Source organism: Heterocephalus glaber, unplaced genomic scaffold, assembly GCF_053883595.1.
Source record: "Heterocephalus glaber isolate CG9 unplaced genomic scaffold, H.glaber_assembly_v1.0 deba00001428, whole genome shotgun sequence".
In the NCBI taxonomy this organism is placed as follows: Eukaryota; Metazoa; Chordata; class Mammalia; order Rodentia; family Bathyergidae; genus Heterocephalus; species Heterocephalus glaber.
Genome location: NW_028258293.1, coordinates 13185758 through 13198698, shown reverse-complemented (window position 1 = coordinate 13198698; position 12941 = coordinate 13185758). Strand labels below are relative to the sequence as shown.

Sequence of the window (12941 nt, the reverse complement as noted above, 5' to 3'; positions counted from 1 at the left end):
ATTCATCATAGGAAGCCTCTGCCCTAGCAGGTCTCTGAGAGGTGGAGAAGCACTCGCTCGACCCACCTATCCCATGTTTGACTGATGTTAAATGTGGGCCACACTGGACATGACCCTCCTACCACTTCCGGCCCAGCCCCTTGTCCTCCCGGCAAGTTCTCCCTGACACCAGTCCTTCCTTTCCACAGGACCTGTGCTCATACAGAGCCTGCCAGGGTGTTCTTCAGCCGCTGGGGTTGTACCAGACATGGAGAGACCTTCCAGGGCACCCCAGAGCCGGAGGTCAGTGTCTGCACCCACATCACCCCCAAGGGACTGGCCGTGCTGGGGCAGCAGCTGAGGACATGGTCGCCCCTGGGCTCTTCCTGATGAGTCTGGGTCCCTTGTCCCCTGTGCTCCCCAGACTCCTCAGTCCATTCCTCTCCTGTACAGAGGTTGGCATGGCCTTCTTGGAGGATAATACCAGAAATCAGGAACTCTGAATGTGCTGGGCAAGTGTGAGGAAGAAGAGGGCTACTTTGTCTTCCATTGATGGGTGAGGAATGCAGTCAAATGTAGTAGGGAGACCACAATCTCTAGGGTCATTGGCCCTGAGTTTTAATGCTGCCCCTACACTTATCAGCAACCTCGGGCCAGGGATTTAGCTCAGTGGTTTCGCCGCCTGCTGTGCAAGCACAAGGACCCGAGTTTGATCCCCGGTACCAAAAAAAAAAAAAAAAAAAATCAAGGCCGGGGATGTAGCTCAGTGGTTCCGCTGCCTGCCTCGCAAGCTCAAAGACCCAAGTTCGATCCCTGGTACCAAAAAACAAAACAAAACAAAAGCAACCTCTCTGAGCCTCAGCTTCTTCATCTTTAAAATGGTGACCGTAACGCTGACTTTGCAGGACTACAGTGAAGATTATGAACTTCTATGATAAACACCTCGAAGAGTGCCTGGCATATCATTGGAGATCAGTGAAAAGTGGCCAGCCCTCTTTCTTAAAAACAAACAAAAAGTCTCGTGGGAACTCAGTCACCAGGGAGCCACAGAAAGACCGTTGGTACAGTCCTGCTGCGGGTTTCCTGGGCGGCACAGAGTTAGACCTTTGCCCTCTCTGGACTTCCGATGCCCACTGGATGAGAATACACAGAGGTCTCCACTACAGCTGACTTCTTTAACCTGACGTCCTTGATAAACTTCAGGGAAACTATGTAGCTCCCAAAATTGCAGGCACAAAGTATGAACAAGCTTTTTTTTTTCCTGCCTGAGAAGCACAAAAATGTACTTAAAATAGTGGTTTCCTACAGCTGGGAGCAGTGATCAAGAATGATGGCCAGTGGTTACGAGTTTCTTTTTGGGCTAATGAAAATGGCCTAAATTGGTGATGGCTGCACAGCTCTGTGGCTATACTAAAACCCACTGAACTGTACACTTTAAATAGGTGAATTACACCTCAACAAAGCTGTTAGGTTTTTTTAAAAGTGTACGTGACTACAAAAAGATTATGAATCAAGGAGAGCCCTGGGTCTTACACAGAAATGGGCTCCTGAGCTAATTTCAATATTATGAAAATCCTCACGTGGCCTGTGGCCATCCAGGAGGCACCCAGGAGGCTGAGCAGGTCAAGAATCCTTGTCTTGGGGCTGAGATCATACCAACTCTTTTTATGTGGAGGGGCCCTACTGGGGATGGAGCCCCAGGGCAAGCAGCCCCAGCACCCAACTCTCGAGTGACTCCTGACAGTAACTCTTGTGTGTGGTCAGCTCTATCAGTGACAGAGGGGCAGTCTTTGATGAACTAAAGGTGAAAGGCTGCTAGAAGTGGTCATACACACCTATAGCCCCAGCTACTCATGAGACTGAGGCAAAGGCCAGAGGAGCTCTTGAGTCCAAGAGCCTAAGGACAGCCTGCACAACACAGTGAGACCCTATTCCCAACAACAACAGCCACCACAGCAACCACCACCCTCCAAAAACCAAATGATACTTCATGATAAACACACAAAGCAATCAATGTAGATTTAAAAAAATCCCTGCTACTCTCTGTGTTGTGAGGGTTAAATCAAAGTGAGAAGGGCTGGGACAGGGCCAGGCCAGGGCCAGGCTTATTAGTTAGCCACTAGTAAGAGTTAGTATTCTCAGCAATGATGTGTGTGCAATAAACCCTGTAAGTACTAAGGACTAGAAACAGCAGCCATGCAGCAAGTCTGATGGGCAAAATTGTACAAACAAGCTGTTCAAGGGGACTCAACAGAAAGACCTTGCAGGTGACAGGCTGGTGACTGCATCACAGGAGCCTCCCAGGCCCTTCTGTAGCTTTTGTGGTCACAGATCCATCTAGAGGAGGCAGCTTGGGCTGGGGTACAGGGCATACATAGCTGCTCCTCCCTCTGCTACATCTCATCTTCTCTAGCTTCTCCCAGGGTGAGCCTCCCCTGCTAGTTTCCCTTAAGAATCTTCTAACCCTGAGCTTTACAGGTAGAGAGAACCAACGTCAATCATTTGAGGATGTGAAGGATTCTGTAAAACCTCTCACACCAAACACACATGTTGAGGAATGTGGTGTTTGCTAGGGGACCATTCCGTGCCAAGTTCTCCTCTTGGTCCTTTATTTGACTATCTAACTGAATCATCATGGTGACTTCAGAGACTAGGAACTGTCCCCATGTCATAGATGGGGAAAGTACAACTCAGAGAGGTCAAGTGTCTGCTCCAGCCTGTCTCACCCAAGCCCCACATTTTCTGCTACCCCAGGACATCTCTGTGGACCCTGCAGACCCCTTGGGAACAGGTCCAGGAATTGGGCTTCTGGCCTGAGCATCAGAGTGAAGATTCCTTCCCAGGACAGGGAACAGCATCCTCAGAGGAAGAGCTCCAGAGACTCAGCAGGCAAGGCTGGGGTCACATAAGGAGGATTCTCCTATCATCCGGGGGGGTTGCATCTACTCCTTGCCAGCCTCAAAGGTTGTTCAGCTTTATAAAATTACATTTTTTTGGCCAGGCACAGTGGTACACACTTGTAATCCCAGATACATGGGCAGCTGAGGCAGGAGGAGCTCAAGTTCAAGGTCAGCCTGGGCAATTTATTGAGAGCCTTTCCCTAAATAAAATTTTTGAAGGGCTAGGGATGTAAATTGCTGATATTGCTCTTGCCTGGCATGTACAAGGCCCTGTGTTCAATCTCTAGCAACACATACACACACACACACACACACACACACACACAACACACACTCTATTTTTTTTTTTGGTACCGGGGATCAAACTCAGGTCCTTGTGTTTGCACAGCAGGTGGCGAAACCACTGAGCTAAATCCCCGGCCCTATTCTATTTAAAAAATAATACACACTTATTGGGGAATTTAGAAACACATAAAGAAAATTAAAAACCCATCATGGGGCCATCTAGTTCCCTTTTCTATGTGACCGTGCAAATGTATACATATGCATATTCCAATTTTGTAGGAAGCATACTGAAACCCTATTTTGTAACTTACTCTTTTTGTTTAAAGACACATCATGAACACTTTGCCATGTAAATAAGCAATTTGCTACAACATAATTTTACATGTCTGCACAAATGTTCCACATTCGATTTTTCTACTATTTAAGATTGGGTGCATCTTCAAAGGCTTAATGACACAACCTTCTCTCACCATCCAGAGACAGCCCGACTGCTTGCACGTGTGGGACACTGAAAGGACCCAGGGGTACACCCTACGGAGACCCCCACGGGCTGGACACTTCACACGGGCAGACCAGAATAGAAGACAGTGAGCTCCTCGTCACCAGACACAGCAGCAGATTCTGGCTTCCCGTCCTGCAGCCCCGACTCCCTCCCCATCCCAGCACACACACAGTACCTGCACTGGCATAGCCCAGAGGTTTGGGCACAAGAAGAAAAACCACATGAGCTGGTTGGTATCGATGGCCACCAGGTTGCAGATCTGGCCGGCAGTCATTTCCCCCATGGACAGGTTGGAGGTGGACAGGTGCATAATTTTATTGTAAATCTTGGTCTAGAAATGAGAGCAGAGTGCCTTACATTCATCATCATCAACATCCTGAACACCACCTGAGATGCTACAGGTCTGGAATGAGCCAGGGGCTTCTCAAGCTTAAGGTCTGTAAGGTGCTCTGTGTTATCCCAGTGTGACAGAGAGGTGGCTCACGGCTCAGAGAGGGCAAGGGCTTTGCTACTGGTCAAGTCAAGGAGGTTGCAGTCAAAGGTGGATGCAGTTGGCTGCTTCCCCAGGGAGCGAGGCCTCTCCCTTGAGGGACTGGACTTAATTAGCTCTTAAATCTTCTTCTCTTTGTTTTGTTTCGGTCTCACTATGCAGTTCAGGCTGGCTTTGAACTCACTGTGCAGCCCAGACTGGCCTCAAACTCCCAGCAATCCTCCTGCCTCAGCCTCCCAAGTGCTGGGATCACAGCCATGGACCACCAAGCTTCCCTCTTAAATCTTAAAAGCAGATCTTCACGTCCAGTATTCTTTTTTTTTTTTGGTACCAGGGATCAAACTTGGGTCCTTGCGCTTGTGCAGCAGGCAGCGAAACCACTGAGCTAAATCCCTAGCCCCATGTCCAGTATTCTTGATTTACTGGAGGCCAGAGGGAAACACATCATCAGGTCCATAAACATGCTGAAGTGGGGAGCTGCACGGTGTGGGGGCCTCCTCTGCCCTGGGGAGGTGGTGCACTGGGGCCACTTCCTGTCATCACTTAGTCTTGGAACAGAGCAGGGGCTCAGCCTCAGAAGGTCCAACGTGAGACGCGACCACAAGTGTCTGCCAGCCTGGGAGCAGCCAGGGGATGGTTTCCAGGAGCGCTCGACCTAACTGTGTCTGTGTTGGAGATGGTGCCTGCCGGAAGGACTGCCAAACACTGGGCTGTGTGCTCCGGAACAAGGAAAAAGCCATTCCTGTCTTCAACGTCTTAGGGCCACTGCTCTTGAGTGCAGCCCTGTTGTGTTTCTGTTCCCAGCCTGTAATTCATCTTTTGTGCAAATGCAGGCTTTTTTATGGGCCTGGCTTTCTCCCAGCATAACCTGTTCTGTCTTTCACCACGGGTGAGGCTTAATACAATGGCAGTGATATTTTTGGAAAAATCTATGCGCTTCCTAGGTTATGCGAAATCAGGCTTTGAAGAATAAGCAACTAATTTCAATGCAGTAAGGACAGAGTCATCTGTCATATAAAGCATCATTAAGTAAAGATGGAAATACATGCAACTGCATAATTGAGAGCTAGAAATTTTACCAATTCTATATAATCCAGGGATTTTGATTAATAATTTATCATGCAAAAAAAAATGTGGCTATTCTCAAACTCATGAAGATACTGGCTCTCATCCATGAGGGTAAGTTTGCTGTAAAGACTTTTCTAGAAATCTCTGAAAGGAGGAAGAAGGTTTTAAATTTTCTAATTTGTTTCTATAATTAATGTCAGTATTTCTTTTTGGGAGCATGAGGATTAGTCTCACCTAGTAATGCAAAAAATTCAAACAGTTTGATAAAAACAATTACATTGTAATACATTTTAAAAAGCATGTTTGGCACTTTTCTTGTAATTGGAAGACGCTACGTTGGTGTTTGACTTATGACCTACAAAAAGAATTCAGATTTAATTACAAAACTATCCAACCACAAAAGTGGCTGTGGTAGTGCAAGTCTGCCTGTCACTGACAGGCTGAGCAGAGGCTGGGATTTTTGGAAAGCTTTTCTGAACTGAGGTCTGTGCCCCACGAATCTTAGAGAGTATTTGATTTTCTTGGACACTTTCCACCACTCTCAATGACATCCCTGAACAAATAATTGTTTTCTCTATGAAAATCCACCGAGGGTGGGAAGTGCTGTCCATACAGCTGCACAGGTTGTGCACTGTGCAACTTTAGTGGCATCCATCGCATGGACTATACCAAATAGCCAGAGTTTTCCCCAGTCCAGGCTGTACCTTTCTCCTCTTGGTGTCTGTACAAGTTATGTTCTCGCTGCTGAGACGAAATACTCGACGCCCAAAGTTAAAGGGGAAAGGTTTATTTACCTCACTGTCTGTACAGGTTTCAGTTCATAATCAGCTGGCTCCAAGGCAGAGTGGCACATGGCAGAGGGGCAACAGTTCACGGCGGCAGAAGACAGCAAAAGCAACTAGTGGGCCTCCACAGCGTCTCTCTGCCCCTTTGATCTTATTCAGACCACCAGGGGCGGTGGCACTCACACCCTTCATCCTAGTGCCCTCGGGCCCAGCCCCCTGTGAGCCAATCACACACTCTAGATTCAGCCACCTCCAAAACAGCCTATGACGTCAGCAGAGCCTCCGACCCTGGCTCTCACGGGACGAATCACTGATACTTATTCTGGAGAACATTTCTGAAGGAGGAGATAGCTTTGGGATTTTACCACCAATCCATGGCAATCCCCAAGTACGACAGAATCAGCTAGTTACCCCCATTCTCCCCTTTGCCAAAGGAGAATTTCTAGCAGGGCATATATGTTCTCAGTGATTGCAAAGATGCTATACTAGCCCTATGTGAAAAATTAACCAACTACTATTTAAGCTGCTCTTCTACGGTGCTCTTTATTCCAATTAGTAAACCTAACGAGAACCCTAGGGCTTGGGTAACCCTATCACCCCCATCTTCAAAGGTTCCCTGAATCCTCCTTGACTTTGATCATCTTCCCAATCTACTCTACGCAGGAAGCCACAGAGGGCAGGACCAAGGCATGGATCTCAGTGAGGAACAGTATCTAGAGGGTGATTCTGAGGCTGCGTCTGTGATTGATTGGTGATGTCTGCCACTTTTAAGGGCAAGAGGCCAAGGGCTGAGCAGCTGACATCTCAGGCCCAGTCCAAGGCAGAACCAGAGCTAGAACTGCTTATGACATGTCCCAAGTCCAGCCCAAGGTGCTTTCCATTCCCCCAATGTGCCCTGTCAATGCTTCTTTCCTAACACTCATGAAAAGTAGCAAAACTGAATTCACAGCAGAATTATTCTTGAAAACAAATAATGCAGTTTTCATTGTGAAGTAAAGAAAAATAAAGATCACCCAAATACCTGTATTGCTCCTCTCAAGTTAATTCCAGTTTCAATGGCGACATAGTAGGAGGCTTGCAGAAAAGTCCTCTGTAGTAGGAGGGCAAGGAATAGAAGCACGGCCAAGACGTAGGCATTAGCAAGGAACTCTTGGGATGAGACAAAGTAAATACCGAGAAACTGGGTCTGTTGGGAAGAGAAGTTCAGAGGTGGCTGTCATTGCCAGCAAAATGGCACCACCCATATAGCTCACCGTACCAGCGTGGCCAGGATTATTACAGGACCCTCTGTGCTTGCAAAGCCTTGTGTGATTGTTTATGAATGAAAAACCAGGCTAATAAATCCCACTGAACATTCTGCGAACTGCAGGGAGGGTGGCCTGTACCCTCCTCGTCCTCCCACTCGGGGGAACAGAATGAGCTTTGTAACTATGACTCTCAGCCTTGTGGCCCCCAGGCCTACGGGAGCTCACTCTGAATAGATCAAGAATAAACAGAGCAAATCTCACGACGTGCTCTCTGCTACAGAAATAGAATCAGCAGTGGCCAAGTCCCCTGCACACCCGCAGCCTGCTTTGCAGTGGCTTCTGGGCAAAAAAGGCCAGTGGGAAACCTGGGACTGCTGGGCTCCCGAGGGACAGATGAGAACTCAGCACTGAATGGCAAAGACTGCAGTCCCAAGCCTCCAGTCTTGCAGCCTCCTAGGACCTCCTTCTGAATTTAAGGTTCTCTGCACTTCCAGAAAGATCTCAGATGATAAGCAGCAGCAAAGGGAAACGTTTTGCCTTTGTTGCTAAAGATACCAGGGAACAGCAGTGCTCCGTTTCCAAATTCAGCATCTCTAGCTCCCAGAAAAACTTTGATCTTGATAAGTCTGGTGCTCTCCAGCACAGCTACATCAATATTTCCATGAAGACTGAACTCTCCCCTTTCTGAGACTCTACTCTGAACTCCAGCCTCTTTGGGAGGGTGTGGGACCTGCTGCAGAGTAAAGAGTGATTGGAACAAAGTGAGGAGAAGGAACCTGAGGGCAGCAGGGCCAGGCTGTTCCCTGGAGGCCTTTTCCTAGAGTCAGATATTCCTGGATCTTGGATGCTGGGCCTCCAGATGGTAGAAAAGCTAGACCTTGCTTTAAGTTTAAGAGGGGTTCTCCAAACCAGCCTTGCTGCTCGCTGCTCCTGCTCAGAGCTCTCTCCCGTGCTGTTGCGACAGGAGTCTCTCTCTGTTGGAAGCAGCAGGAAGCGGACACAGGGGGACTACAGAGGGGTGCGTGCAGGGCCTGAGAGGAAAGTCCTACAAGGCTTGGCGTTCTGACCTTCCATCCCTTTTGCCAGTGCCCCAGTGGGAAAGGCAGAGGCAGGAGGTAGAGGGCAGAGGCTGAGGATAAGCTAGGGGCAGAAAGGCACTGCAAAATCAGGCTGTGGGGAAGAGACCTGACCCTACAGGGGAAGAAGGGGCAGGAGATGTGTTTATCAGGCGTGAAAAGTCATCCTCTCATTACTTAACGAGGAGGGTCCCCTTGCTGGCCATTTTACACATGAGGACAGGGTTTCCACACGGTGAGAGGGCTGGCCCAAGGTCCATGCTGGTCAGGAGACGTGGAGACATGAACCTGTGTGGTGCCAAAGCACTACACCAGACCCACTGCCTGGGCCTCATCCAGTGCTCTCACCCTGAGTCCCACTCTGTGTCCTGTTGTCACATCTAGACTTGTACCTTAAGATGCCCATTTGGTAGACTCTGGGTCAAAAATACAGGCACACGGGTTAGGAAAACCCAGTGGTGTTTAATGTGCTCTGGGATTCTTGTCCCACCACCCTCTGCACAGACCCAGGCTGGGGAACCTAAGGCATTATTTTAAAGCAACAGACACATGGTATCATCCCAATGAAGTCATTAAACATACGGAAGTGGCTATGTACACAGAGATGTTTATTTCTGAGTTAGAGCCGGGGAGAGTGCAAGGCCCGTGCAAACACACAACCACAGGGAAGGGTCAGGGATGTTTCAACACTCATGGGAACACCAGGCACCCAAGATCACCCACCACTGTGACAGCTCCTGAGCAGCGTGAAATGCCACCCATGTGCCGTGTCACCACTGGAAAACACACAGCTTGACATTTGGTGGACACAAAATGCTTTGGAAGAGCATCTGTCCTAGTCCTGCATTTTCACAAGCTCTCAAGGAAGAAGCTATGTTTGTTTCCAGGGATTTTCCCAGTACTGTAGTATTCAAATAAATAAATTTACAAATTAAATTTACAATTTTAATTAAAAAATATTTTAAAAAATTAGCCACCCCCCCCCCCAATGTATTCTTTTTTTTGGTACCGGGGATCGAACTTGGGTCCTTGCACTTGCGAGGCAGGTGGCGGAATCACTGAGCTAAATCCCTGGCCTCCCAATGTACTGTCTACTGCAGTTACTACACACTTCCCTGTCTGGCAGCCAAGGGCTGCAGAACAAAGTAACCACCGAAGAGCACAGAGAGAATCACTTCAGGGGGAGCACTGGACCCCACGACTTTGTGCTCCACTGTTGCCATCCTCAGGTTCCCTGTCTAGCTAGAGGTGTGACTGGAAAGGTCCCCTTCCCTTTCCTCTGGAGCTTAAAGAAGCGGGGGTCACCGGGGCTCTAGTTTTTATTTCGGCAGGGACACAGATGAGCTGTCCACCCTGGAGGCCCTGGGTAAAAACAATAACTACCTCTGATCAACTACTGACCAACCACCCACCCACAGCCACCTGACGTGCAGCCCAGAGCCAAGACTTGGAGCTGGCCACATCTGAGCTTGAGTCCTGAGGCACCTTACATGAGCACTGTGTCCTAGGGAAGTTCTTCGACCTCTGAGCCTCAGTTTCCTCACCTTTAAAATGAGGCCACAAAGGTTTCTACTGCAGAGAGCATGTTGTGAGGATTCGATGGAACAACACTTGTGAAAGACACGGAGAAACAGAAGAGCTCAACTGATGGCAACACGCACATTACTCATTATACCATTTCCCGAGCGTCCTGGGGGTGGGCAGGATCGGGTGCTGGGTACCCAGAGCTCAGACAACACATCTGATGACCAGTGCAGTGACAGTAAAAGCACAGGGTATGAGGGGCCGGGATTTAGCTCAGTGGTTCTGCCCCCTGCCTTGACAGCGCAAGGTCCCGAGTTTGACCCCTGGTACCCAAAAAAAAGCACAGGGTATGATGGGAGCAGAGGGCAGACAGGTAATTCAAGCAGGGGAAGGCATCTTGGGGAGGTGACATGGAGCAGTCTCGGTAGACAACAAGGAGGAGTGAAGCGAAGGCAGGCACTCCAGGCCACAGCAGCTGTGTGGACACTGTCACAGAGAAAGCAGCTTCCATGCTGACACCCCCAGTCATAGAAACACACACAGAGAGAAAGGTACGTGAGAGACAGGGATGAGCAGGAGAACTCACTTGGAAACACACACACAGACACAGACACACAGGCTCACAACTACAGGACTGCCCCCCCACCCCCGCCCCAGTCTAAGAGGCCAGTTTGAGGCTTTGGCCCTTACACCAAATCCCCAGCCTGCTCCTCCTTCTCCTGCCTCAGCCCAGAGCAGCCCTGGCAGGTCACAGACACCAGCAGCTCGCTCTGAATCCAATTCCCTCACCCTGCAGCCAGATCAGTGGCATTGTGGGAGGCAGGTGACAGATTGGGGTGGGGGTTGGGAGACAGGCTGGAAGGAATTAGAGCAGGGGCGGAGCTTTTCCTGGGGAGCATCAGACACTTCAGTCACTAAAGAGGAACAGAAGCCTCTGTCCATGTGGATGCCAAGGATGAGGTTTCTTGCCAACTGTGAGTGTCCTGGAAGGGAAAAAGGACAGGGCAGCCACTGATAAGAGTCGGCAGTGGCTCCACGGCCTGTGGGGGGAGGCATTCAGGCCGGGCTTCCTCTGCAGCACGGAGCCAGGGAGCTTCCTTCTTTGCGGTTTGCAAAGACCAGCACAGCACTCTAACTATTGAGTTAGAGTCATGGAGACGCGGGGAGATGAACAGAATCACCTCAGTAAATGACCCCTCCCTGTTGTGTGGGCTCAGAGGCACAAAGCAAGCCAGGGGCAGTGGTGCTCGCTTCTCATCCCAGTGCTTGGGAGGCTGTGGCAGGAGGATCGCCTTGAGTTCAAGGACAGCTTGGGCTATGTAGTGAGTTCAAGGCCTGCCTGGACTACATAGCGAGACCCTGTCTCAAAAATCCAAAAAACCAAAAATGAGAAAAAAAGCAGCACAAAGCAGAAGTAAGCCATTCCCCAGGCAATCACATGACCGAGGTGGAGACTGCATTGACTTTCAAACTCTTGTTTCTACATCAGAAATTGGCTGTGTTTGGGCTGCAGGGCACAAATATTAAATCTGATAAGGCCTGCTGCCACTGAGGCAGGGCCATCTTCCCAGGGATCTGTATGCTGGTAAGGAACCGGACAAGAGCATTGCAAGGAGAGGGCGGTAAAGCCCAGGTCTGTGTACAGAGAAAGAAGATGGCTGTGGGGCTCTCGGATGAACTAACCCTCAGTGCTGCTCTCAGCACCTCCTGCACGTCCTGCCTCCCAGCTCTCCTTAGAGAATCCTGAGGTGGCTCTGGGAAGCACAGGAAGAAGAGGACGGCGTGGACTAGCTGATAAAGGCTCTGGCCTGTGTCATTTCCCCTAACATTAACAACCGGCTCCATGTTCCTGTGGGGTGTCAAGGCAGCATACTCTGGTGTTGCCTCTGGTCAGGCTAAAGCTGAAGGTGACACTCGTGTGGACAGAAGTAATCATTTCCGCTCTCTCTTTTGGGCCAAGTAAATGTCAGAGTAAGAGCCAGAAAAGGACTCAATGCCATCAAGTCTAAATAAGCAAAAAATCCTCACATTCTTGACTGAACAAGATGTCTTCTCATTTGGCTAACTCCTATGTTAAGGTCAAGGGCCCATTCAAATAGCCCTCCTCTACGAAGCTGCCTATGACTCCTGACTTACACTAGTCACTGTTCCTGCAGGTCCCTGTGTGAGTATATTCCTCTTCACAATTGTGTAACATACAGTATAGCATAGTTTTAGATTTTTCTATGTTTCATTGGATTTCACATCCTTGGAGCCAGAGGTGATGGCTTAATAGCAATAATCACTGTAGTATCATGGTTGTAAGTGACCAGTCTTGGATTCAAATCCTGTTACTAACTACCTGAGAGACTCTGGGGAAGGTGACTAAACCTCTCAGAACCTCAAGTTTCTCATCTGTAAAATGGGGATGAGAACACTGAATTCATGAATTCTATGATTCGGGAAATACATCTCAATACAATTGTTACAAAAATATTTCTAAGGGTTGTTTCTGGGATTAAAGGAGCTAACACACAGCTAAGTCCTGCACACAGCCAGGTATGTGCCAAGCGCTCACTAGGTGGCCACTGTTGGTGTCATCATTATAATCACTGCTCTGTATGCTCACAGCCACCCTCGCTGGGACACAAGAGGGTTCGATAAATACTTGCTGAATAAATCGGGCACACAGACTTAGCACAGCTCATATTTCTGACCCAAACTGCTCAGCTGACTAATCGTATCTCCAGAAAAGTTAATACAGTCCTGAGGATTGACTGCTATCTGCGAGTTTAGCACTCATGTGATGAATTAATGTTACACAACGGGGTGTCATAAATTACTAAGAGCACTAGTTACCTAATCTCTGAATCACTTTTGGGCCGCCTGTGGTTAAAATGTTTAACGACATCCTCAATGGAAAACACAACCGTGAGTTTTATTAGGGGTAGAATTTCCCCACTTTGTGGCCATCTAAATCTAAGTGGTTGGAAAGTGTCCCTCAGGCCCCAAAGTGGCTGCTATTGCTACAAACAGCGAAAATAATCCTAGAAAAGGTTTTCTCTTTTGCCTAAAACATTTCAGTTCATAGCATCTTTAGAGCTGG

General features: G+C 48.7%; 1 protein-coding gene across 6 annotated transcripts in view; it reads right to left on the bottom strand.

Moving 5' to 3' along the window:
- The window catches only part of Abcc8 (ATP binding cassette subfamily C member 8), a 73707-nt gene that overhangs the window by 45946 nt on the left and 14820 nt on the right, over nucleotides 1-12941 (bottom strand). For all 6 annotated transcript variants that reach the window (XM_004851505.3, XM_021263864.2, XM_004851503.4 and 3 more), the window contains 2 exons: nucleotides 7031-7195; nucleotides 3842-3997 (listed from right to left, as the gene is read on the bottom strand). In XM_004851505.3, coding sequence (XP_004851562.1) covers nucleotides 3842-3997; nucleotides 7031-7195 — 321 coding nt within the window. The remainder of the gene's footprint in view (nucleotides 1-3841; nucleotides 3998-7030; nucleotides 7196-12941) is intronic.